Raw genomic sequence first — 27,467 nt, forward strand, 5'->3', positions numbered from 1 at the left:
TATATATATTAGTGCTGTCAAGCGATTAAAATTTCTAATCGCGATTAATCGCATTAATGTCATAGTTAACTCACGATTAATTGCGCGATTAAGGAGGTTCACCCTTTAAAACATTTTTTTTTTGTTTTCTTATTATTTTTTTTTTTTTTATAATATTAAATTGTGTTTTTTTATTTTTTTACATTTTGATCACTTTGATTGCTGTCACAAGGAATGTAAACATCCCTTGTGACAGCAATAGGTGGTGACAGGTACTCTTTATGGAGGGATCGGGGGTCTAAAAGACCTCCGAGCCCTCCTTTGCACTTCAAAGTATTCAGATCGCCAAAAACGGCGATTCTGAATACTGTGTACTTTTTTAAATCCGGCGCCATTGGCAGCCGAGAAACCCGGAAGTGACGTCATGACGCCGCTTCCGTGGTTTCAATGCGGAGACTGAATCAAAGCCGTTTACGGCTTAGTGTCAGTCTCCGCCTGAACACAGAAGGCGCCGGATGGAGGATCGGGTCTCCCGGTGGGACTGGAGGCCCGGTCAGAGCGGCGAAAGGCGGCGGGAGGGGGGGGGATGTCCCCTCCCGCTCCTCCGGCATAACAACCGAGCGGCTTTTAGCCGCATCGGTTGTTATGTTTGGATAGCCGATCGCCCGCTCTAAACAACGGTACCGGGATGATGCCTGCGGCTGCAGGCATCATCCCGGTATAACCCCCGAACGTTAATCGCGCAATAAAAAAATTGACGGCGTTAACATGGGTTTGTGTTAACGCCGTTAATAACGCGTTTAACTGACAGCACTAATATATATATATATAATCGCGTGGCCGAGGCACGGTCATGTAGGTGAGGGCGGATATTTACAAGAAGGGGTCGGATTTTTAATGATGGGCAGTGCTGGGGGCGGAATTTTATCGGGACTCAGGAATGTTACCACTCTGCTGCTCTATTGGGAGTCAGCAGACATTGGAAACCAGTAGGGTGGTGACCACCGGTGATTAAGGTGCATTGTTGCCGGTGATCTGCCGATATGGTTCCGGCTAACGTGAAAGTTCCTGCGCAGGCGCAATCTGATCTGCCGATATGGTTCCGGCTAACGAGAAAGTTCCTTTTAAGGACTGCGCAGGCGCAAACTTGCCGACGGAAATCTCCGAACCTCGGCCGGCATCCAGGGCGACGTAGATTTTGAGGAAAGTGGCCAGTCGGCCTCACGTCCTCGCTCGGCCTCCTGGCTCTTTTTTTTAACATCCTCCAATCCACGGGGGTTTGTTAAAGAATGAGCCTGGATGCCGGGCGAGGTTTGGAGATTTCCGTCGGCAGGTTTGCGCCTGCGCAGTCCTTGAAGGATCTTTCTCGTTAGGGGAACCTTAAGGACAAGTCACCGGTGTCAAGATTTGTGGTGGACTGTTAATGGAATTTGCATTTGATTTACTTCTTTCATGACAATAAAAAAAGTACATTTCTATTAAGACAAGATATGGATTCTCTACCACTACCTTACCCAAATTATTTGTATTACTTATATCAGACCATCGCATGCTTGAGGCCAAGGAGGGCTGCATACGCCATCAGATGTCTAATAAATTAGAATGCTTGCATGGCTTACTGTCTTCTGCTCCACACATTTAAATTTAATATATTTACGTTTCACTTTTCTCTCTTTTAGTATACCCGGGTCTGGATTCCTGACCAGGATGAAGTCTGGAGAGCGGCCGAAATTATCAAGGATTATAAGGAAGGAGATAAAAAGCTGCACCTGAAACTTGAAGATGAAACTGTAAGTTGGCTTTGTTTCTTGTTGCCGATGGCATGTTCTTAACCACTTAATGACCGGACCAATATGCTGCTAAATGACCCAAGGGGTTTTTACAATTCGGCACTGCGTCGCTTTAACAGACAATTGCGCGGTCGTGCGACGTGGCTCCCAAACAAAATCGGCGTCCTTTTTTCCCCACAAATAGAGCTTTCTTTTGGTGGTATTTGATCACCTCTGCGTTTTTTATTTTTTTGCGCTATAAACAAAAATTGAGCGACAATTTTGAAAAAAATTCAATATTTTTTACTTTTTGCTATAATAAATATCCCCCAAAAACATATATAAAAATTATTTTTTTTCCTCCGTTTAGGCCGATACGTATTCTTCTACCTATTTTTGGTAAAAAAAATCGCAATAAGTGTTTATCGATTGGTTTGCGCAAAGTTTTATAGCGTTTACAAAATAGGGGATAGTTTTATTATTTTTTATTTTTTATACTACTAATGGCGGCGATCAGTGATTTTTTTCGTGACTGCGACATTATGGCGGACACTTCGGACAATTTTGACACATTTTTGGGACCATTGTCATTTTCACAGCAAAAAATGCATTTAAATTGCATTCTTTATTGTGAAAATGACAGTTGCAGTTTGGGAGTTAATCACAGGGGGCGCTGTAGAAGTTAGGGTTCACCTAGTGTGTGTTTACAACTGTAGGGGGGTGTGGCTGTAGGTGTGACGTCATCGATCGAGTCTCCCTATAAAAGGGATCACTCGATCGATGCAGCCGCCACAGTGAAGCCGCGTTTACATACGGCTCTCCCCGTTCTTCAGCTCCGGGGAGCGATCGCGACGGAACGGCTATAAACGAATAGCCGTGCTGTCGTCCCGGATCGCTCCCTGCGGGAATCCGACCGCCGCATGTAGCGAGGGGGGGGTCCCGATTGGACCCCCGGCCCACGTCTAGGCAGGGACGTACAGGTACGCCAATGTGCCTGTACGTGCCATTCTGCCGACGTATATCTACATGCGGCGGTCGGGAAGTGGTTAAAGGGTTTGTAAAGGATTCTTTTTTTTTAATCTTAATAGCTTCCTTTACCTTAATGCAGTGCTGTTTTCATGTCCTCATTGTTCGTTTTTGCTCTCAAGTTGCTGTAATTCTTCTCTGATCTCCACACTTCCTGGTTGTCTGTTTCCTGATGACCACAGTGCTGGGAGCTTTCTCTCTGTGGTCACTTATCAAGAAGGTGTGATTACTGTGTGTCTAAAACCCCACAGCACCAATCGGTTTCGTTTTCCAAACCATCACTGTCCTGTATTGGCTCTGTGGCTCTGTACAGCACAGAAGTAGGAAACAACATGCAAAAATGAAACTAGAAACTGCAGGTACATTATATGATTGATTTTTATCTATTTTTAATCATTTTTAAAAGGAATCAGTTAACTATTATGGGGCAGATTCACAGAGCAAGTACGCCGGCGTATCTACTGATACGCCGGCGTACTTTCAAATTTCCCGCGTCGTATCTTTAGTTTGAATCCTCAAACCAAGATACGACGGCTTCTGGGTTCGATCCGACAGGCGTACGGCTTCGTACGCCTTCGGATCGCAGATGCAATACTTCGGCGTCCGCTGGGTGGAGTTTGCGTCGTTTTCCGCGTCGGGTATGCAAATTAGCGTTTTCCGACGATCCACGAACGTACGCGCGGTCGTCGCATTCTCTTACGTCGTCTCTAGTCGGCTTTTTCCGGCGTATAGTTAAAGCTGCTATTTTGTGGCGTATAGATAGACTTGCCATGTTAAAGTATGGCCGTCGTTCCCGCGTCAAAATTTTAATTTTTTTTTTTTTTTTGCGTAAGTCGTCCGTGAATAGGGATGGACGTAAGTCACGTCTAAGTTAAAAAAATGACGTCGTTGCGACGTCATTTAGCGCAATGCACGGCGGGAAATTAAGGAACGACGCATGCGCATTTCATTCGGCGCGGGGACGCGCTTCATTTAAATGAAACCCTCCCCCAACCCGCCCAATTTCAAATACGCCGGCAGAAAAACACTACGCCGCCGTAACTTACGGCGCAAATTCTTCCTGGATTCGTATTTACACCAGGTAAGATACGGCGGCGTAGCGTATGTCTGATACGCTGCGCCTGTCCAACTGTATGTGAATCTACCGCTATGTCTCTATACCCTGTAAACAGTCATTTCAGCAAAAATAAATTCCTTTACAACTCTTTTAACATTCCAAAGTTAGAAGTTTCAAAACATAATCCTGCCCACCGTACTTGGATTAAACCACACCCATTTTTTATAAGCCCTGCCCATGCAGTGTCCAAAAAAATCAAGAGTGGCCCCCAGTTAGCAACAGTTAGGAGATCTGGTCTCAGTGGATTAGAGGGATTCAGGGCTAATACAAATTATTTCATTTTCTGCTTGTGGAAGTTGAAACAAGACCCAAAAAAATTCAGAGCGTTTCTACTTCTAAAATGCTTATTATAACTCTGTTAGAATTACTGGCCCGGATTCAGAAAGATTAGCGTATCTTTCTGCGGGCGTAACGTATCTCAGATACGTTACGCCGCCGTAAATTAGGGCGCAAGTTCCGTATTCAGAAAGAACTTGCGCCCTAAGTTACGGCGGCGTAACGTATGTGGTCCGGCGTAAGCCCGCCTAATTCAAATGGGGATGATGTGGGCGTGTTTTATTTAAATTTCATGTGACCCCGCGTCACATGAAAGAATCCCCGTTTGTGAAAGAATCCCAGTGCGCATGCTCGAAATTACGCCGCAAATCGTCATTGCTTTAGACATGAATGTAACTTACGTACAGCCCTATTCGCAAACGACGTAAAATTTTCAAAACTCGACGCGGGAACGACGTCCATACTTAACATAGGATACCCCTCATATAGCAGGGGTAACTATACGCCGGAAAAAGCCGAACGTAAACGACATAAAAAAAAGCGCCGGGCGGACGTACGTTTCTACATGCGGCGGGCGTCTTACCTCCGGGAGCGATCCGTGATGAGGGGGCGGCTGTTAGTTTTTGTCGGCCCCCTCGTGATCGCTCCCAGCCAATCCGGCAACCCCCCGCCGTGTGACTTCCTCTGCCTGTGTAATGTAAACGCTGGCAGAGGAAGTGATGTCAGCTCTCCTCTCGGCGGTATTTTCAATCCGACGAGAGGAGAGAAGGCATCACAGTAAGTGGCACCAACACTACACTGACACCACACACATAGGCACACTTAACCCCTTCCGATCACCCCCCCCCCCCCCCCCCCCAGCCCCCTGTCACAGTGTCACTGATTGCAGTGATCATATATTTACTGATCACTGCATTTAGTGTCAGTGTGACAGTTACTGTGACAGGCAGTTAGTGTTAGGTCCAGGGTAGCCCCGTACACCCCCCCTAATAAAGTTTTAACCCCTTGATCACCGCCCTAGTTAACCCTTTCACCCCCTATTGCCAGTGTCACCAAGCGATCATTTTTCTGATCGCTGTATTAGTGTCACTGTTGCCGCTAGGTAGGTAATTTTTTTTTTTATATTGAGATTTTTTTTTTACTAAAGACATGTGGCTGAATACATTTTTGCCTAAATTTTTGACTAAAATTTAGTTTATTCTATTTTTCTTATAACAAAAATTCAAAAATATTGATTTTTTTTTCAAAATTGTCGCTCTATTTTTGTTTATAGCGCAAAAAATAAAAATCGCAGAGGCAATCAAATACCATCAAAAGAAAGCTCCATTTGTGGGAACAAAAGGACGCAAATTTTTGTTTGGGAGCCACGTCGCACGACCGCGCAATTGTCTGTTAAAGCGACGCAGTGCCGAATCGTAAAAACGCCTTTGGGCATTTAGCAGCATATTGGTCCGGGGCTTAAGTGGTTAACCACTTCCCGACCGCCGCATGTATATGTACGTCCACAGAATGGCACGTAAAGGCAAATGGGCGTACATGTACATCCCCGCCTTCTAGCGGGTGGGGGGTCCGATCGGGACCCCCCCGCTACATGCGGCGGTCGGATTCCCTCGGGGAGCGATCCGTGGGGACGGCGCGGCTATTCGTTTATAGCCGCTCCGTCGCGATCGCTCCCCGGAGCTGAAGAACGGAGAGAACCGTATGTAAACATGGCTTCCCCGTGCTTCACTGTGGCGGCGTATCGATCGAGTGATCCCTTTTATAGGGAGACTCGATCGATGACATCAGTCCTACACCCACACCCCCCTACAGTTGTAAACACACACTAGGTGAACCCTAACTCCTACAGCGCCCCCTGTGGTTAACTTCCAAACTGCAACTGTCATTTTCACAATAAACAATGCAATTTAAATGCATTTTTTGCTGTGAAAATGACAATGGTCCCAAAAATGTGTCAAAATTGTCCGAAGTGTCCGCCATAATGTCGCAGTCACGGAAAAAATCGCTGATCGCCGCCATTAGTAGTAAAAAAATTTTTTTTTTATAAAAATGCAATAAAACTATCCCCTATTTTGTAAACGCTATAAATTTTGCGCAAACCAATCGATAAACGCTTATTGCGATTTTTTTTACTAAAAATAGGTCGAAGAATACGTATCGGCCTAAACTGAGGGAACATTTTTTTTTTAGATATGTTTTTGGGGGATATTTATTATAACAAAAAGTAAAAAATATTGCATTTTTTTCAAAATTGTCGCTCTATTTTTGTTTATAGCGCAAAAAATAAAAACCGCAGAGGTGATCAAATACCACCAAAAGAAAGCTCTATTTGTGGGGAAAAAAGGACGCCAATTTTGTTTGGGAGCCACGTCGCACGACCGCGCAATTGTCTGTTAAAGCGACGCAGTGCCGAATCGCGAAACCTGGCCTGGGCATTTAGCTGCCTAAAGGTCCGGGGCTTAAGTGGTTAAAAAGCAGGAACTACTGTCAATAAATTTGGGATTAGTGAAAGAGAGATTTTACATTGCAAAATTGCTTTCTGGCCGTTCAGTATAGTGAAAGATGCTGCAGTCAGCCACTTTTTTAAGTGCCACTAAACTGGTTTAAAAAAAAATCTATTTTAGTATGTGTTCTTTTTTCACTTTTTTTTTTTTATTAAAAAAATAAAACAGAATATAAAGAAAACCAACAGTCATTAAATTTGTGATTAGAATACAGCTTAAATAAATGATGGTCCTGCTAGCAGAGTAGTAGATAACGCAGAAGATTCCACTTGCCGGTCAAAGATATATACAGTGGGGATGGAAAGTTTGGGCACCCCAGGTAAAAATTTGTATTAATGTGCATAACGAAGCCAAGGAAAGATGGAAAAATCTCCAAGAGGCATCAAATTACACATTAGACATTCTTATAATATGTCAAAAACAGATTTTATTTCCATCATTTACACTTTCTAAATGACAGAAAACAAAACAATGGCGTCTACAAAAGTTTGGGCACCCTGCAGAGTTAATATAGTATAGTATATAACAAAAATAAACAATAAATGACAATTTCCTAAATCTATCCCATCATTTGTAGACGCTATAACACCCGCGTAAGCCAATCAATAAGCTTATTCAGATTTTTTTTTTTTTTTTTACCAAAAATATGTAGCAGAATACATATATGGCCTAAATTTATAAAGACATTTATATATATATATGTTTGATAGCAGAAAGTAAAAAATTTTTTTTTTTCTTCTTAACCACTTCCATACCGGGCACTTACACACCTTCCCACCCAAGCCAATTTTCAGCTTTCAGCGCTGTCGCAATTTGAATGATAATTGCGCGGTCGTGCTACACTGTACCCAAATGAAATTATCATTTTGTTCCCACAAATAGAGATTTCTTTTGATGGTATTTGATCACCTCTGCGATTTTTATTTTTTGCGCAACAACTAAAAAAAAGACAGAAATTTTGGAAAAAAATTAAGTTTTTATTTTTTTCTGTTATTTTTTTTGTAAATAAGTACGTTTTCTTCTTCAATTATGGGCACCGATGAGGTGGCACTGATGGGCACCGATAGGTGGCACTGATGGGCACCAATAGGTGGCGCTGGTATGCTGCACTGATGGGCACTCATAGGCGGCACTGATGGGCACTCATAGGCGGCACTGATGGGCACTCATAGGCGGCACTGATGGGCACTCATAGGCGGCACTGGGCACTCTTTGGCGGCACTGATGGGCACTCATGGGTGGCACTAATGGGTACTTATGGGTGGCACAGATGGGCACTGGGCATAGATGGGCACTAAGAGGTGGCACTGATGGACACTGAGGGGTGGCACTGATGGCATTGCTGGGCATCATTTGAGCCAGTGCCCATGTTGCCAGTCAGTGCCCATTTGTGGGCACTGATTGGCATCGATTGTGTTTTTTTTTCTTTTTAATTGGTGTTTTTTTTTTTCTCTATTGAGCACCGGGGGCACTCCCTAGTGGTCCAGTGTTGCCATCTGAGGGGGGGCTGCGCTGATAAACAATCAGTGCGAACCCCCCCTGTCAGGAGAGCCGCCGATCGGCTCTCCTCTACTCGCGTCTGTCAGACGCGAGTGAGGGAGAGCCGATCAACGGCTCTTCCTGTTTACATCGTGATCAGCCGTGATTGGACACGGCTGATCACGTGGTAAAGAGTCTCCGCCGGAGGCTCTTTACCGAGATCGGAGATGCAGGTTGTCAGATTGATACCCCGCATCACCGATCGCGGCGCTGCGCGCCCCCACGAAATCCTGCAGGACGTCAATGGACGTCCAGTCAGGATTTCACAACCACTTCCCGGACGTCAATTGTATACTGACCGGGCGGGAAGTGGTTAAATTTATTGGTCTTCTGTGTTTTTTTTTTTTTTTTTTTATAGCACAAAAAATAAAAACCGCAGAGGTGATCAAATACCACCAAAAGAAAGCTCTATTTGTGGGAAAATTAATACATTTTATTTAGTGACTGCGTCACACGACTGCGCAATTGTCAGTTAAAGTAACGCAGTGCTGTATCGCCAAAAAACGGCCTGGTCATGAAGGGGGGTAAAAAACTTCGGGAGCTCAAGTAGTTAAAAAAAAAAGTAACGCCTCTGGCGGTGAAAAGGTTAATTGGAGTCCTATTTTATTCTCCCCCAAATTCCGCTTTGAATTTTGTGACCCCCGGGACCCATATTTGTCTTTCCTTCCAGCTGAGGTAATTATGCGCTACAAGTAACCGCTTGTGGGGGAATAAACGCCGCTTGTCTCAGATGTTTGCGTCCGAGGACACAAGTCATAGATCGTTATGAGCCCTTAAATGACAATCCTCTGATTACCACTGACCGCGCCATTGCGGCAAATCCCCTGCCGCCGGTCTCTATTTCATACTTCATTAATTGGGATGTCAGAAGACTTCTTCTGTGTCCTTGGTGAGGAGCGTCTCTCTCCGGAAATCCAAGACGTCAGCAGGACGGAGGCTGTCAGTCTGAAGATGTTCCCCTTGATACATGGACATGGCAGGCTGGCTGAATGCGTTTGTTCCCGCGGTTGTGGTAGATAAACCTCCGAGAATAAATCAGAGACGTCCATTCCAGGACAGTGATGGCGACTTTATTACCGCATTGGGCCGTCCTGATCAGGAGGATCTATAGAACATTCTGTCCCAAGGACTCCGCTGTCTACCAGGCCATGTACAGGTACAACACTCACTTCCCCCAACAAAGATCCCTCCATTCACGTTCTTCACCACCGCCACATTGCCGCGATGCAGCAACTTTAACACGTAGCTTGAGGTTTTTTGTTTTTATATCTGTGTGTTCTGATAGAAAAAAAAATTCCTTGTTAACCACTTAAGACCCAGACCTTTAGGCAGCTAAAGGACCTGGCCAGTTTTTACGATTCGGCACTGCGTCGCTTTAACTGACAATTGCGCGGTCATGCGGCGTGGCTCCCAAGCAAAATTGGCGTCCTTTTTTCCCCACAAATAGAGCTTTCTTTTGGTGGTATTTGATCACCTCTGCGGTTTTTATTTTTTGCGCTATAAACAAAAATAGAGCGACAATTTTGAAAAAAAATTCTATATTTTTTACTTTTTGCTATAATAAATATCCCCCAAAAATATATAAAACATTTTTTTCCTCAGTTTAGGCCGATACGTATTCTTCTACCTATTTTTGGTAAAAAAAAAATCGCAATAAGCGTTTATCGATTTGGTTTGCGCAACATTTAAAGCGTTTACAAAATAATGGATAGTTTTATTGCATTTTTTTTTTTTTTTTTTTTTTACTACTAATGGCAGCGATCAGCGTTTTTTTTTTCGTGACTGCGACATTATGGTGGACACTTCGGACAATTTTGACACATTTTTGGGACCATTGTCATTTTCACAGCAAAAAATGCATCAAAAATGCATTATTTACTGTGAAAATGACAGTTGCAGTTTGGGAGTTAACCACAAGGGGGCGCTGAAGGGGTTAAGTGTGACCTCATTTGTGTTTCTAACTGTAGGGGGGTGTGGCTGTAGGTGTGACGTCATTGATTGTGTTTCCCTATAAAACGGAAGAAACGATCAATGACGGCGCCACAGTGAAGAACGGGAAAGCTGTGTTTACACACAGCTCTCCCCGTTCTTCAGCTCCGAGGACCGATCGTGGGACTCCAGCAGCGATCAGGTCCGCGGGTCCCATGGTCACAGAGCTTCGGACTGCGCACCGCGACCCACGGCTGGGAACTTAAAGAGGACGTACCTGTACGTGCTTGTGCCAAGCAGTGCCATTCTGCCGACGTATATGTGCAGAAGGCGGTCCTTAAGTGGTTAAATGGATTCTTTAGGCCCCTTTCACACTTATACGACTTGTCCCACAATTTTGGACTGCAAAATCGCATGACAAGTCATTCTCCATGATTTTCAATGACTACCTTTCATATTGGCACGACTTTAAGTCGTGCCGACTTCAAAGTAGTTCCTGCACTACTTTTTTTCTGAAGTCGCATCCCGTATTAACGGATCCGACTTTGGCATGCGACTTGTGCATGAAGAGGGACTCCACGCCAATAAAAAAAAAAAAAACGCATGGGTTCCCATTTCATGAGCATACCAGGCCCTTCGGTCTGGTATGGGTTTTAAGGGGAAACCCATGCCGTTCCCCCCCAAAGTCAATACAGCCCGGCTGGTCAGGAAAGGGGGTGGGAATGAGCGAGTGCCCCCCCTCTTGAACCGTACCAGGCCGCATGCCCTCAACATGGGGGGTGGGTGCTTTGGGGCAGGGGGGGCCCTGCGCCCCCCATCCCCCAAAACACCTTGCCCACAGGTTGATGAGGATAAAGGCCTCTTCCCGACAACCCTGGCCGTTGCTTGTCAGGGTCTGCGGGCAGGGGGCTTATCGGAATCTGGGAGCCCCCTTTAATAAGGGGGCCCCCAGATCCCGGCCCCCCACCCTATGTGAAGGATTTACCCCTACCCATTCACCTTGAATAAAAAGTGTCAAAAATAAAACACACTACACAGGTTTTTAAAATAATTTATTAGGCAGCTCCGGGGGTCTTTTCCGACTTCGGGGGTCTCTTCCGACTTCTCCGCTCTCTCCGGCCTCTACTTTCTCCAGTTCTTCTCTGCTCTCTCCGGCCTCTTCTCTGCTCTCCCTGGCCTCTTCTCTGCTCTCTCCGGCCTCTTCTCTGCTCTCTCCGGCCTCTTCTCCGCTCTCTCCGGCCTCTTCTCTGCTCTCTCCGGCCTCTTCTCCGCTCTCTCCGGTTCTTCTCCGCTCTCTCCGGTTCTTCTCCGCTCTCTCCGGCCTCTTCTCCGCTCTCTCCGGCCTCTTCTCCGCTCTCTCCGGCCTCTTCTCTGCTCTCTCCGGCCTCTTCTCTGCTCTCTCCGGCCTCTTCTCCGCTCTCTCCGGCCTCTTCTCTGCTCTCTCCGGCCTCTTCTCCGCTCTCTCCGGTTCTTCTCCGCTCTCTCCGGTTCTTCTCCGCTCTCTCCGGCCTCTTCTCCGCTCTCTCCGGCCTCTTCTCCGCTCTCTCCGGCCTCTTCTCTGCTCTCTCCGGTTCTTCTCCCGATGTCTTCTGCCGGGTTCTTCTGCTCTTTTGCTAGCTCTTGCCCGGTTTTCCCTGTTTTTGCCAGGTTTTTAAAATAATTTATTAGGCAGCTCCGGGGGTCTTTTCCGACTTCGGGGGTCTCTTCCGACTTCTCCGCTCTCTCCGGCCTCTTCTCTACTTTCTCCAGTTCTTCTCTGCTCTCTCCGGCCTCTTCTCTGCTCTCTCCGGCCTCTTCTCTGCTCTCTCCGGCCTCTTCTCTGCTCTCTCCGGTTCTTCTCCCGCTGTCTTCTGCCGGGTTCTTCTGCTCTTTTGCTAGCTCTTGCCTGGTTTTCCCTGTTGTCCTCTTCCCTCCGCTCTTCTTCCGATGTTGACTCGACACTCTCTCCCGCTGTTATGCCGTGTACGCGGTGCGCAACGACTTATATAGGCACGGGGGGGTCACCGGGTGATGTCATCCAGTGACCCCGCCACTTATGACGTCACCACCCGGGGCATGATGGGACGATAAAGTGATCTGCCGCAGATACCACTTTTAGCGGACTGCCCATTGAAGAAGAGGATACCGGGGGTTATGGTGGCTAGCTGCTACCATAACAACGGTATTCCTCTTCAAACAAACAACGTATTCCTGCGGCAAGCAGTCCGTAAGTGGTTAAAGTGTAAGTCCAGCCTAAAGCCTCGTACACACTATACGATTGTTGGCAGGAGATTGTCTGTTGACAGACTGTTGTCCTAAAATCTGACCATTAGTATGCTCCTTCTGACAATTTTTGTCCAACTTTCGGCCAACAAATGTTGGATGACAGGCTAGTAAATTTTTGTCAGACAATGGTCTGTTTTCAGATTCTCTGATGGTCAGTACACAAAAGTCGAAAGTACAAACACGCATGCTCGGAATTAATGCTCACCAAATACGAAATTAGCAGAAGGGACCCAAAGAGAGGCACTTAAGGGCTGAAATTCCTCGTAGTACATCACTACGTTCGTGTTTGTTGGCTGACAATTGTGTGCTGTTAGTATGCAAGACAAGATCCTGGCACATGCCCTGAAGACAAAAATCAGACGCTCGGTTGGCCAACAATGTGATGGTGTGTACGAGGCTTCACACTGCATCTACAGACACCCACGATATAACACTAACCCAGGGCTCGACAAATCCCGGTCGCCAGGTCGCCATGGCGAATAGAAATAGTGTCCTGGCGACTTTGTGAGACTTTTTTTGTGAGCTGGCACCATCTGGTGGTGAGCCGTTGGTATTACAAGTTATTACCACCAGATGTGTGAGCTGGCGCCATCTGGTGGTGGCCGTTGGTATTACAAGTTAAGCATTACAAGTTAAACAGCAATTCTAATGTCATTTTTCACTATTTTCACTGACATCTTCTTCCCTCTAATTAGAACCCCCAAACATTATATATATTTTTTATCCTAACACCCTAGAGAATAAAATGGCGATCGTTGCAATACTTTCTGTTACGCCGTATTTGCACAGCGGTCTTACAAGTGCACTTTTTTGGGAAAAAATTACACTTTTTTTTAATAAAAAAATAAGACAACAGTAAAGTTATCCCCATTTTTTTTAATATTATGAAAGATAATGTTACGCCGAGTAAATTTATACCCAACATGTCACGCTTCAAAATTGCGTCCGCTCGTGGAATGCCGACAAACTTTTACCCTTTAAAATCTCCATAGGCGACGTTTAAAAAAATCTTCAGGTTGCATGTTTTGAGTTACAGAGGAGGTCTAGGGCTAGAATTATTGCTCTCGCTCTACCGATCGCGGCGATACCTCACATGTGTGGTTTGAACACCGTTTACATATGCGGGCGCTGCTCGCGTATGTGTTCGCTTCTGCGCGCAAGCTCGTCGGGACGGGGCGCGTTTTCTGGCTCCTAACTTTTTTAGCTGGCTCCTAGATTCCAAGCAAATTTGTCAAACCCTGCACTAACCTATCTAACCCTGTATAGAAGAAATAACTAGAAGAGAGAAGCAATTATACCATGGGAAGGAGGCTGCTCTATCTCCGATCCCTAGACAAATGATATCTCCTATGGGACGTTGTTGCAGCAATAGAAACCACACAATTACAAATTGGCGTATAAAAAAAAATAGAAACACTTTTATTGAACTGGTTTAAAAACTTCAGCCCCGGAAGGATTTACCCCCCCTAATGACCAGGCCATTTTTTTGCGATAGGGCACTGCGTTGCTTTAACTGACAATTGCAACATTGTACCCAAACAAAATTGATGTCCTTTTTTTCTCCCCACAAATAGAGCTTTTTTTTGGTGGTATTTGATCACCTCTGCGGTTTTCATTTTTTACGATATAAACAAAAAAAAGAGGGGCCCGGATTCAGAAAGAATTGCGCTCTATTTGCGTAGGCGCAGGGCAACGATTTTGCCCTGCGCCCCCGCAAATATTTTGCGCTGCCCTCGATTCACGGAGCAGTAGCTCCGTAAATTGCGAGGGCGCGCCAGCAAAATTGCCCGGCGTAAGCGCGCGCAATGTAAATGATCCCACCGGGGGCGGGAATCATTTAAATTAGGCGCGCTCCCGCGCCGAGCGTAGAGCGCATGCTCCGTCGGGAAACTTTCCCGACGTGCATTGCGGCAAATGACGTCGCAAGGACGTCATTTGCTTCAAAGTGAACGTGAATGGCGTCCAGCGCCATTCACGATTCACTTACGCAAACGACGTAAAATTTTAACGTCACGACGCGGGAACGCCGGGTATAGTTTAGCATTGGCCGCCCCTGCTATTAGAAGGGGCAGCCTTACGCTAAACACGCCGTACGGAAACGACGTAACTTGCGTACGCAGGGGGCGCGCAACATTGTGAATCGTCGTAAGTATGCAATTTGCATACTATACGCTGACCACAATGGGAACGCCCCCTAGCGGTCATCGCAAGAATGCAGCCTAAAATCTGCGTGGCATAAGAGCCTTATGCCACGCAGATTTTAGGCTGCAGTTGGCGTAACGAGTTCTCTGAATCAGGAGAACTCGTTACGCCGGCGCAAGTCAGCAATTGCGCTGCGTAACTATGGTTACGCAGGCGCAATTGCTTACTGAATCTGGGCCAGGGACAATTGAACAAAAAATTTTTTTTTGCAATGATCAATACGCAAAAAAAAACGAGTTTATTTTTCAGTTTAGACCAATATGTATTCTTCTACATTTTTTTTGTTAAAAAAAAAATCCCAATTAGCGTATATTGATTGGTTTGCGCAAAAGTTATTGCATCTACAAAATTGGGGATAGATTTATGGCATTTTTATTATTAATTTTATTTTACTACTGCACCTGCAATCTGGCGTTTGTGGGTGCAATGCTCTGCAGACTCCTTAGAAAAAAAAAAATATATATTTTTTAAAAAGGTAAAGGTGAACTCCGCCTTTAAGGTCATGCTTTCAAACCTTTTATTGTTACAGTACATATTTTTTAAAGTTGATTTTCCTGTTTTTTGTTTCAGGTTATAGAGTTCCCTGTGACTGCCACCTCTTTACCTCATTTACGTAATCCAGATATTCTGGTGGGTGAAAATGACCTGACGGCCCTCAGCTATCTCCATGAGCCGGCCGTGCTTCACAATCTCAAAGTGCGCTTCTTAGAGTCCAACCACATCTATACCTACTGTGGTAAGTGGCCGGGATGGGTAATATGATATCATGACCTCACAACACATGACTGACCAATCATTAGGGCCCATTCACATTTATCTGTTGCAGTAACTTAGGGGCCAGATTCACAGCCAGGCGGCGCAGCGTAACGTAACCGATTTAGGATAACACTGCCGCAAATTTTCTGTCTAAGTGCCCGATCCACAAATCACTTACCTGGAAATTTGCGGCGGTGTATCCTAAATCCGTCCGGCGCAAGGCGGGCCCAATCGAATGGGGCGAGTCCCATTTAAATTAGGCGCGCTCCCGCGCCGGACGTACTGCGCATGCTCCCGTCGCAAATTTCCCGAACGTGCCTTGCGCGAAGTTACGACGCGCCGACGTTTTGTGAATCGCGACGGGTAAAAAAGACTTGCGCCGGGAAAAAATAAAAAAATGAAAAAAAAATTGAAAGCGACGCGGGAAAGACGGGTATAGTTTTACATGGTGTACTAAGTTTACACTTTGTAAAAGGTGCCCTATCTTTGCGACGGCAAACTAACACTTGCGGCGACGTAACAACGGGAAAAAATTTTGTGGATCGCCCTAACTGCTAATTTGCATAACCGACACTGGTTTACGACGCGAAATCCCCCCAGCGGCGGCCGCGGTACTGCATCCTAAGATCCGACAGTGTAAAACTATTACACCTGCCGGATCTTAGGGATATCTATGCGTAACTGATTCTACGAATCAGTCGCATAGATAGAAACAGGGATACGACGGCGTATCAGCAGATACGCCGTCGTATCCCTTTTGTTGCCCCAACACGTCATATTCCTGATATGAGCCTGCTGTACCATGTACTTGTATGAGAGAGTCCCCCTGTTCACTTTGTATTGCTTATTTTGTGTGAAATCCCTGGTGTTCCTGCCAGTCCCTCTGCTTTCCTAGTAAAAACTGACCATGCTAAGCAGGAGAGAACACCGTAGTCAGTTCTCTAGCTATGCTGGGAACTCTGGCCCAGATTCTTAAAGACCTACGACAGCGTATCTCCAGATACGCCATCGTAAGTCCGAATGGCCGCCGTCCTATCTATGCGCCTGATTCATAGAATCAGTTACGCGTAGATTTGGCCAAGATACGAGCGGCGCAAGTCTCCTACGCCGTTGTATCGTGGGGTGCATATTTACGCTGGCCGCTAGGTGGCGCTTCCGTTGATTTCCGCGTCAAATATGTAAATGAGCAAGATCGGCCGATTCACGAACGTATGTACGCCCTTCGCAATTAGTTATGCCGTTTACGTAAGACGTACGCCGGCGTAAAGATAAAGCTGGTCTCTAGGTGGCGCAGCCCATGCAAGGTATGGACGTCGGAACAGGCGTATCTTTTTACGTCGTTTACGCAAGTCGTACGTGAATAGGGCTGTGCGTAAGTTACATTCACGTCGTATGCAGTGTTCGACGTATCTTAGGCATTCTATCCGACGCATGCGCACTGGGATACGTCCACGGACGGCGCATGCGCCGTTCATTCAAAACGTCATTTACGTGGGGTCATGCTTTATTTACATAAAACACGCCCACCTCTTCACAATTTGAATTAGGCGCGCTTACGCCGGCACATTTACGCTACGCCGCCGTAACTTAGGACGCAAGTGCTTTGTGAATACAGCACTTGCCTCTCTAAGTTGCGGCGGCGTAGCGTAAATACGATAGGCTACGCCTGCTCAATGTAACGCCGCCCTACGTGAGTCTGGGCCTCTGTGTGCTCTCCACCAGTGATCAGACTTCCCGCTGCAAGACCATTCACTTAGAATATCAGTGTACTGCTGTTTCTCCTCCCGCTTCTCTTATGCAGCTGAGAACAGAGGGAATGTGATCACTTATTAAAAAGGTTTTTATAATGTTATATATATATATACACAAAAATATTTTGCCTTTCATTTCTAATTTACACAGAATGGGTTGTTTTACAAGGTGATCGTTTACAATCACTTTAACCGCTTGCCGACTGCGGCACAACTATTTACATCGGCAGAATGGCACAGCTGCGCAAATAGACGTACCTGTACGTCCCCTTTAAATCGCGGCATTGCGGGCGTGTAGGCACGCGCCGCGAGCTCCGTGAGTGTGACCGCAGGTTCCACTGACTCAATGTCCGCCAGGTGCCAGTGATCGTGTCATGAAGCTGCAGAACGGGGAAATGCCTATGTAAACAAGGCGTTTCCCTGTTCTGCCTAGTGACAGGACAGTGATCTACTGCTCACCGTCTTCCGGAATAGTGATCACTGTCGTGTCACTTGTAGCCCAGCCCCCCCCCACACAGAAACACTCCCTAGGACACACTTAACCCCTTCATAGTGTTTAACCCCTTCACTGCCAGTGTCATTTACACAGTAATCGGTGCATTTTTTATAGCACTGATCGCTGTATAAATGACAGTGGTCCCAAAATGGAGCCAAAAGTGTCCGATGTGTCCATCATAATGTCGCAGTCACGATAAAAATCGCAGATCGCCGACATTACTAATAAAAAAAAATTATAAAAAAAAATGCCATAAATCTATTCCCTATTTTGTAGACGCTATAACGTTTGCACAAACCAATCAATATACACTTATTGCAAATTTTTATATTTTTTGGGGGGATATTTATTACAGCAAAAAGTAAAAAATATTGTTTTTTTTTTTTTCAAAATTGTCGCCCTTTTTTTTGTTTATAGTGCAAAAAATAAAAACCGCAGAGGTGATCAAATACCACCAAAAGAAAGCTCTATTTGTGGGGGGAAAAAACTTCAATTTTGTTTGGGTACAATGTCGCACGACCGCGCAATTGTCAGTTAAAGTGACGCAGTGCCGAATCGCAAAAAGTGCTCTGGAAGGGGGTAAATTCTTCCGGGGTTAAAGTGGTTAAGAAAAATGGCACCCCAAGGCATAAGTCAATAACCGGCAACAAATGCGTACTGCCGCACACCATGACGCACATGTATGTGCGCGGTGATGCACATAAAAAAGTGCACTTTTTTTTCCTGTGTTAACCACCTCAATACAGGGCACTTAAACCCCCTTCCTGCCCAGACCATTTTTCAGCTTTCAGTGCTGCCACACTTTGGATGAGAATAGTGCGGTCAACCACGTGAAATTTTTATTATTTTCTCCACACAAATAGAACTTTCTTTTGGTGGTATTTAATCACTCCTAGGTTTTAAATTATTTCCAAAAAAAAAAAAGTTTTCTTCGTTTGTCCACAAATTTGGCAAATAAGTAATTTTTCTCCTTCACTGATGGGCACTGACAGGCTGCACTGATGGGCACTGATTAGGTGGCACTTATGGCCACTGATTAGGTGGCACTAATGAGGAGGCACAAATATGCTGCACTTTTGGGCACTGATGAGCACTGCTTTCACACTGGGGCGGTGCGCTGGCAGGACGGGATTTTTTTTTTTTTTACCAATAATATGTAGCAGGATACATATTGGCCTAAATTGATGAAGACATTTTACATTTTTTTATTGGATATGTTTTAAAGCAGAAAGTAAAAAATATTGTTTGTTTTTTCAAAATTGTTGGTCATTTTTTGTTTATAGCGCAAAAAAATTTAAATCTCAGAGGTGATCAAATACCACCAAAAGAAATCTCTATTTGTGCGAAAAAAGGACATAAATTTTGTTTGGGTGCAGCGTCACACGACCGCGCAATTGTCAGTTAAAGTAACGCAGTGCTGTATTACAAAAAAATGGCCTGGTCCGTCATGAAGGGGGGTAAGTGGTTAAAACGAAGCCCTCCAGCGGTGTGCTGTCATCACTGATGGGACTTCCAACATCACCAAAACGTCCTTCCCGGTTGGCGGGCTCAGGCCACTTGAATGGCTGAGCCGCGATGAGGTCGGGAACCACTACTGCCGCACTGCTCTCTGAAGCGCTCAATATGCTCTCCCTTCATAGTGCACTGCGCATGCACTGATGATGTCACCAACTGCGAAACATGTGACTATCTATGGTGAACGTTTAGAAGATATTTATTTTACCTACAGGTAAGCTTTATTATGAGATCACCTGTAGGTAAAAGCTGCAAAGCGGGGGTTACTACTCCTTTAACCTGAAAATTAAATGTTCATCAAATAACATTTAAATAACTGTGACTTCCGTGTAATATGATTATTCGCTAACCTGGAACTTCTTTGTCTCTACAGGTATTGTTTTAGTTGCCATAAACCCCTATGAGCAGTTGCCAATCTACGGTGAAGATGTCATTTACGCGTACAGCGGCCAAAACATGGGTGACATGGATCCCCACATATTTGCTGTGGCTGAAGAAGCCTACAAGCAGATGGCCAGGTAAGGCACAATCCGTCCATATATTGAACCTTTTTTTGGTAATATTCAATAGAAATGACCTGTCCTGACTGCCCTACCCAGAATGATGTGTGCTTAGATCCTTGACAGCACTCTGCCTGTGAAATGCACATATTTGGCCAATGATTACTGCTTAAACCAGAATGTTTTGTTCTTAGACCTGATAGCACTACCGCCAGCCAAATGCCCAGTGTTGATTGTTGCTGACTGCCCTACCTAGAATGCTTTTTACTTAGACCTCTGGTCTCCAAACTGCATCCCGGAGGCCAAATGCAACCTTTTGCTTGCCATTATTTGGCCACTTTGGGTCATTAGTCCCATCCACTGATATGAGTCACTATTTCTCCCACTGACACCAAAAATGGGGCAATAATTCCTACACGGACACCAGCAATAGGGTACTATTCCTCCCACTGACACCAAAAATGGGGAAATAATTCCTACACTGAGACCAACAATGTGGTACTATTCTTCACAATGACATGGGACATTATTTCTCTCACTGGGGCAATAATTCCTACACTGACACCAGCAATGGGGTACTATTCCTCCCAGCGACACCAACAATAGGGTACTATTCCTCCCACTGACACCAAAAATGGGGCAATAATTCCTACACTGACACCAGCAATGTGGTACTATTCTTCACACTGATATGGGACATTATTTCTCTCACTGACACCAAAAATGGGGCAATAAATCCTACACTGACACCAGCAATGGGGTACTATTCCTCCCAGCGACACCAACAATAGGGTATTATTCCTCCCACTGACACCCAACAATGAGGCACTACTTCTCCCAATGATGGGGCACTATTCCTCTCACTTTCCACCAACATTGGGGCACTATTCCTCCCACTGACACCAATGATGGGGCGCTATTCCTCCCACTGACACCAACATTGGGTCACTACTTCTCCCACTGACACCAATGATGTGGCACTATTCCTCCCACTGACACCTATGATGGGGCACTATTCCTCCCACTGACACCTATGATGGGGCACTATTCCTCCCACTGACACCAATGATGGGGCATTGTTTACTCTCACTAGCCACAGTCCAGCCCACCTAAAGTCTGAGGCACACTAAACTGACCGTTTGTTTAGAAAGTTTAGAGACCCATGACTTAGACCCCTGACAGCACCACTGCATGATTGTCACCAATTCTGACTGCTGTGCCCAGAATGCTTTGCGCTTAGACCACTGCCAGCCAAATGCACAGTTTTGACCAATATCGACTTAGAATGCTTTGCTGTAAGATTTTTGGCAGTAGCGCCCCTTGCACTGTCGCAGTGCCTCCCTCTCCGAGCGCTCTGTCACTGTATACCAACTTTTCAAACAATCTGAACTGAAAATTAAGTGGCTTGGCTGTATTCCCCGCAGACGCTGTTTAATTGCTTTTCAGCATGAATATTCACAGGCATAAAACGCATTAAGATTTATAGCTGAAAATAAATTCAGTTACAGAGCCGCTCTGTGTTTTTGGAAGTAAAATGCGCTCAGTCTATGCGGAGGGCCGGGATGGAGAAAGCATTTGCATAGATCACAGCGGGAATGATACACAGCAGCTGTCCAGAAAGAAACCTTTAAAAATCAGGACAAAGCTGCATGGTTCTCCCAGGAGAGACCAATAATATTAATTATTAAAAGGCTCTTTTGTGTGTGAGAGTTTCTTATCAGAACCGAGTGCTAGTGACATGTATTGTGTCCCATCTGGGGCACCGTTATCACCGCTGGCCTCCTGTGCCTCTGTCACCATTGAGGTCCTTATCAGACCGCTTACAGTGTAGGTGGATTGAAGCAAAACTCCTGTTTGGTTGCAAATAAAATCAATGCTGTCCAGGTCCTCCACAATACATAGAGGTCTCATCCACAATACACAGAGGTCTCATCCACAATACATAGAGGTCTCATCCACAATACATAGAGGTCTCATCCTCAATACATAGAGGTCTCATCCACAATACGTAGAGATCTCATCCACAATACGTAGAGGTCTCATCCACAATACATAGAGGTCTCATCCACAATACATAGAGGTCTCATCCACAATACACAGAGGTCTCATCCACAATACACAGAGGTCTCATCCACAATACATAGAGGTCTCATCCACAATACATAGAGGTCTCATCCTCAATACATAGAGGTCTCATCCACAATACGTAGAGATCTCATCCACAATACGTAGAGGTCTCATCCACAATACATAGAGGTCTCATCCACAATACATAGAGGTCTCATCCACAATACACAGAGGTCTCATCCACAATACATAGAGGTCTCATCCACAATACACAGAGGTCTCATCCACAATACACAGAGGTCTCATTCACAATACACAGAGGTCTCATTCACAATACATAGAGGTCTCATCCTCAATACATAGAGGTCTCATCCTCAATACACGGAGGTCTCATCCTCAATACACGGAGGTCTCATCCTCAATACACGGAGGTCTCATCCACCATACACGGAGGTCTCATCCACCATACACGGAGGTCTCATCCACCATACACGGAGGTCTCATCCACCATACACGGAGGTCTCATCCACCATACACGGAGGTCTCATCCACCATACACGGAGGTCTCATCCACCATACACGGAGGTCTCATCCACCATACACGGAGGTCTCATCCACCATACACGGAGGTCTCATCCACCATACACGGAGGTCTCATCCACCATACACGGAGGTCTCATCCACCATACACGGAGGTCTCATCCACCATACACGGAGGTCTCATCCACCATACACAGAGGTCTCATCCACCATACACAGAGGTCTCATCCACCATACACAGAGGTCTCATCCACCATACACAGAGGTCTGATTCACCATACACAGAGGTCTGATTCACCATACATAGAGGTCTGATTCACCATACACAGAGGTCTGATTCACCATACACAGAGGTCTGATTCACCATACATAGAGGTCTGATTCACCATACACAGAGGTCTGATTCACCATACATAGAGGTCTGATTCACCATACATAGAGGTCTGATTCACCAGCCTCTTACTGATGAGACCTGGGCCTCGTCAGCCTCTCACAGATGAGACCCGGGCCTCGTCAGCCTCTCACAGATGAGAAACGGGCCTCGCCAGCCTCTTACTGATGAGATCTGGGCTTCGCCAGCCTCTAACAGATGAGACCTGGGCCTCGCCAGCCTCTTACTGATGAGACCTGGGCCTCGCCAGCCTCTCACAGATGTACCAAAGGTCTTGAATAGGTATAAGCTTGTGCATGTTCAGATCCTATTTTAAACCCACGTGAGTGAGCTTGTTGCTTTACTTTGTCAATCATAAGGAGCCAGGGCATTCTGTGCTCCATAGTATAGCGTGCAGCTGCGGGATGGGGAAACGCTTTGGCCGAAAATGATTGTCGCCGTAAATGTAACAGCTTCCTGTTGGATTCAGCCAAGAATTAGAACACCCAAGCTCATTCCCAATCTTTATATTGACACAGCCTAAAAACAACTTAATACTTCTTCTCCACAGCCTCCTGGGTTTTGTGACATATACCAGGAGGCTGCGGACGGCCTTGCCTAGGCAAGGAATCCAAAATGGGGGGCCACATTGGAAAAAATAGGTATTTCATAAAAGAAAAAGTTTGATTATCTTCACTTCTGAAAAAGGAGGGTGGTGGTAGGGGGTACAGGAGCGGAGGTTAAGTTTATGAGTGGAGGTCCTTTTAAAGGTAACCCTTACATTTGCTTATTGGAAAGATTTAATTTATCACATTTCATAGGGATGCTGATATTGCTTACAAAAGGAGTTCTCAGTGGTAAACTGGACTGACTGTCTGAATAAAGGGAAATATAATTGGTTACTATAATGACTGTTTTTCTTGAGCTGGGACAGCTTGGCGCGTGCAGATCGCAAAAGGCTGCACAGTAAACAGCTCTGCTGTATTTCTGCTTGCTCTGTATTTATCCATCTCTGGGGCATATATTACAAACACTGCAATATAAATGCATGGAAAATGTGAATTCATGAAAAAACTGTTTTATCAAAACCGCAAATAAAGTTGCAGCTCATCGATGCTGAAATAGTGTTTTTGCCTCCTTAATGGTTTTCTTTTGGTTTGCTGTGAGTTTTATTGTCTTCTGCTGAGCTAAAATGAGATGAGTAGCAGGTTAAAATTCCCACTGAATGTTTTGTATATTCCTACTGCGGGCTAAAGGTTGTTTTTATGTAATTTCATTTTTCTTGTAGTATGTGGTAACAAAAGGGAGAAAAGTATGAAAAGGGTGACCATAAAATAAAGAAGCTGTAAAAATGTGTTATGGAAATCCAGCATATGCTATATGAAAAGGGACTATGAGTGTTACAAAACTGGGAGAAAGAGTCTTGTTTTGTACTGTATTGTAATCATTTTCAAATATTTTTCATCAAGATAAGATTAGGGCCTCGCCAGTCTTTCACAGATGAGACTCCGACGACCTCACCACTCACAGGCCTAAACCTTTCAGATGAGACCTGGACTTCACCAGTCTCTTCTAAATAGGACCCGTGCCTCACCAGACTCTCACAGAAGACACCTGGTTCTCATAGATGAAACCTTGGCCTCTCCAGTCTCTCATAGATGGGACCTGGGCCTCTCCAGTCTCTCATAGATGGGACCTGGGCCTCCCTAATCTTACATAGATGGGACCTGAGCCCCTCCAGTCTCTCATAGATGGGACCTGGGCCTCCCCAGTCTCTCATAGATGGGACCTGGGCCTCTCCAGTCTCTCATAGATGGGACCTGGGCCTCTCTAGCCTCTCACAAATGAGACCTGGGCCTCACCAGCCTTTCACAAATGAGACCTGGGCCTCACCAGTAGGGTTGCCAACTCATCCCTTTAAAACAGAACACATATTAATTACACAGGTTCTGAGGCTAATTTAATGCAAATAAGGCACCAAGTGAGTTTAATTACCTCCTTAATCAGCCACAGAACCTGTGTAATTAATATGTGTTCTGTTTTAAAGGGATGAGTTGGCAACCCTACTCACCAGCCTCTCACAAATGAGACCTGGGCCTCACCAGCCTCTCACAAATGAGACCTGGGCCTCACCAGCCTCTCACAAATGAGACCTGGGCCTCACCAGCCTCTCACAAATGAGACCTGGGCCTCACCAGCCTCTCACAGATGAAATTGGGTGTTACCAGCCTCTCAGAGATGAGATTGGATGTCATCAGCCTTTCACAGATGAGACCTGTCGCAAACTTCTCGCAAATAAGGTCTGGGCCTTGCCAGCCTTTCCGTGAGGAGACCCAGGCCTTGCTCATACATCCCAAATTTTTGAGATGGGAATAAGGGACACCTACTAGCAAACGTATGTAGGTATAGGACACACCCCCTTAAAGGAGAATTAACCCCACAAAAAAGGTTAATTAAATCCACAAGGGCTTTTTTTTACCACTACTATTCCTTTATATTGGCTTTTAAAATGTCCAAATGCAGCAATTTAGAATTCGGATGAAAGATCTAGAGACTGGGAAACACTTTTTGAAACATAAAAAGTGCATTTTATATACAGCTATATGGATCAGACCAAAATGAGGGACAAATGAGGAGGAAAGAGGGACATTGTTCCAATTTAGGGACAGTCCCTCGAAATCAGGGACAGTTGGGAGCTATTCTTGCTAGTTTTATTCAAATAAGAACCCGTCTTTGCTAGTCTCTCACAGGTGAGACCTGGGTCTCTCCAGTCTTTTTCAGATGAGATTTGGGCCCCTCCAGTCTCTCACAGATGAGATCTGAAGTATGATCTGAGAACCCTCGGCTTGTGATGCAGGAGGTCTATTCTCAAGCACACCTGCTGCATGCACCTTACTGCCCCCTACATAACAAAAGCCTATCGGCAGGATCAGCAGGAGGAACACTGTTATGCCGCCTACACACGCTCGGAATTTTCAACAACAAATTTTCGATGTGAGCTTGTTGTTGGACATTCCGACTGTGTGTATTGTGACAGGAAGTCAGGTAAATCTGTGGGTGTTGTCACAGACGGGACATACATTTCTGCCTTGTTTAGACAATACACCAATTGTTATTAGGCGTCGGCTGCGAGAAGTAGCCAGGAAAGGTTTGAGGGCGTTGGAAGACTTCAGCTGTTCAGAATGAGGCAATTAAGACCTCTATAAGTAGTCCAGAGGATTACCACTGAATTGCTGCATGCTGAGGCTTTCTGAGTGAAAGAGAGCAGTACTGAAAGTCTTCTGAGGAGGTGAGGAGAGGATTGATTTTTCTGTGTGATAAAAATCAAAACACTGTTGTTTTTCTGCTGTGTGACCAGCACTGTCTGCCCAGCAGTAGGCTGTGCTAGACTCCATAGATAGGTTCCTGTGTGGAAGGTAGACGCCCAAAGTGGCCAGGGTTTATTTTATGTTTGATTTTGTTTATGCTGTTTGGATGCTTGCACTTGTTTCCAGCAAGATGGAAGAATAAACCCAAATCTTTGTTTTCAACCGTCTTCGACTGCCAGTCTGTATAAATTCAGTGTGTGGTGAACCCATCCAAGGGGTCACACACCCCGCTATCGAGCTAACCCCTTACAGTATGCTCCATCGGACATTTGCTGTTGGAATTTCCGACAACAAATATTTGAGAGCTGGTTCTTAAATTATCCGACATCAAAACTTGTTTTCGGAAATTCCGCGCGTGTGCACACAATTCCGATGCACAAAATTCCATGCATGCCTGGAATCAAGCAGAAGAGCCGCACTGGCTATTGAAATTTATTTTTCTCGGCTCGTCATACGTGTTCTACGTCTCCGTGTTCTCGACGTTGGCAATTTCCGACAACATTTGTGGGACCGTGTTTATGCAAGACGCGTTCTGTTGTCGGAATGTCTGATCCTGTGTACGTGGTAAAACAAAACCTGTTCTTGTTATGGAGAGGCAGAATCACGTGCGTCATGTTTGATTTTGTCTGTAGTTCCACTTTAAATTTTGAAATGTCCCCAGATGGGAAAGATTCCATCCCAGTGACTGTGCTGATATGTGTTACAAAGTAATATATTCAGAATTTCCAATTAAACACAAATGCAGATTGGCGTAATTATTCTGCCTGAGTGCTCTTCAATAGCTGTTCACTAAACAATGTGAATCTTTCATTAGCGAGCCTTTAATCCGTGGACCAGAAGAATGCATGTGAATATGTTGGGTGATATGATTAGACCATTTAGGAGCTCAGTCATCTCTGTCCTGACAAATTCCAGCAATGATAACATTCTGGCCATATTATCTTAATTCAATCCAGTGATGTTTTATGGCTTCATTATTTTATTTAACCACTTAAGACCTGGACCAAAATGCAGGTAAAAGACCCGGACAGTTTTTGCGATTCCGCACTGCTTCGTTTAAAACTGACAATTGCGTGGTCGTGCGACATGGCTCCCAAACAAAATTGCCTTTTTTTCCCCCACAAATAGAGCTTTCTTTTGGTGGTATTTGATCACCTCTGTGGTTTTTATTTTTTGCGCTATAAACAAAAATAGAGCGACAATTTCGAAAAAAAAAAAAATCAATATTTTTTCCTTTTTGCTTTAATAAATATCCCCCAAAAATATATAAAAAAAAATATTTTTTCCTCAGTTTAGGTCGATACGTATTCTTCTACCTGTTTTTGGTAAAAAATATCGCAATAAGCGTTTATCGTTTGGTTTGCGCAAGATTTATTGGGTCAGATTCAGAAAGATCAGCGGATCTTTCTGCTGGCGTAACGTATCTCCGATACGTTACGCCGCTGTAACTTTAGGGCGCAATTCTGTATTCAGAAAGAACTTGCGCTCTTAGTTACGG

At 45.1% G+C, this 27,467-nt stretch overlaps 1 protein-coding gene across 2 annotated transcripts in view; it reads left to right on the top strand.

Moving 5' to 3' along the window:
* MYO5B (myosin VB) overlaps positions 1 to 27,467 on the top strand; it is a 414,634-nt gene that overhangs the window by 149,695 nt on the left and 237,472 nt on the right. For both annotated transcript variants that reach the window (XM_040336856.1, XM_040336864.1), the window contains exons 2-4: positions 1,659 to 1,769; positions 15,177 to 15,342; positions 19,498 to 19,642. In XM_040336856.1, the coding sequence (XP_040192790.1) occupies positions 1,659 to 1,769; positions 15,177 to 15,342; positions 19,498 to 19,642 (422 nt within the window). The remainder of the gene's footprint in view (positions 1 to 1,658; positions 1,770 to 15,176; positions 15,343 to 19,497; positions 19,643 to 27,467) is intronic.

The sequence above is a fragment of the Rana temporaria genome, chromosome 1, assembly GCF_905171775.1.
Source record: "Rana temporaria chromosome 1, aRanTem1.1, whole genome shotgun sequence".
In the NCBI taxonomy this organism is placed as follows: Eukaryota; Metazoa; Chordata; class Amphibia; order Anura; family Ranidae; genus Rana; species Rana temporaria.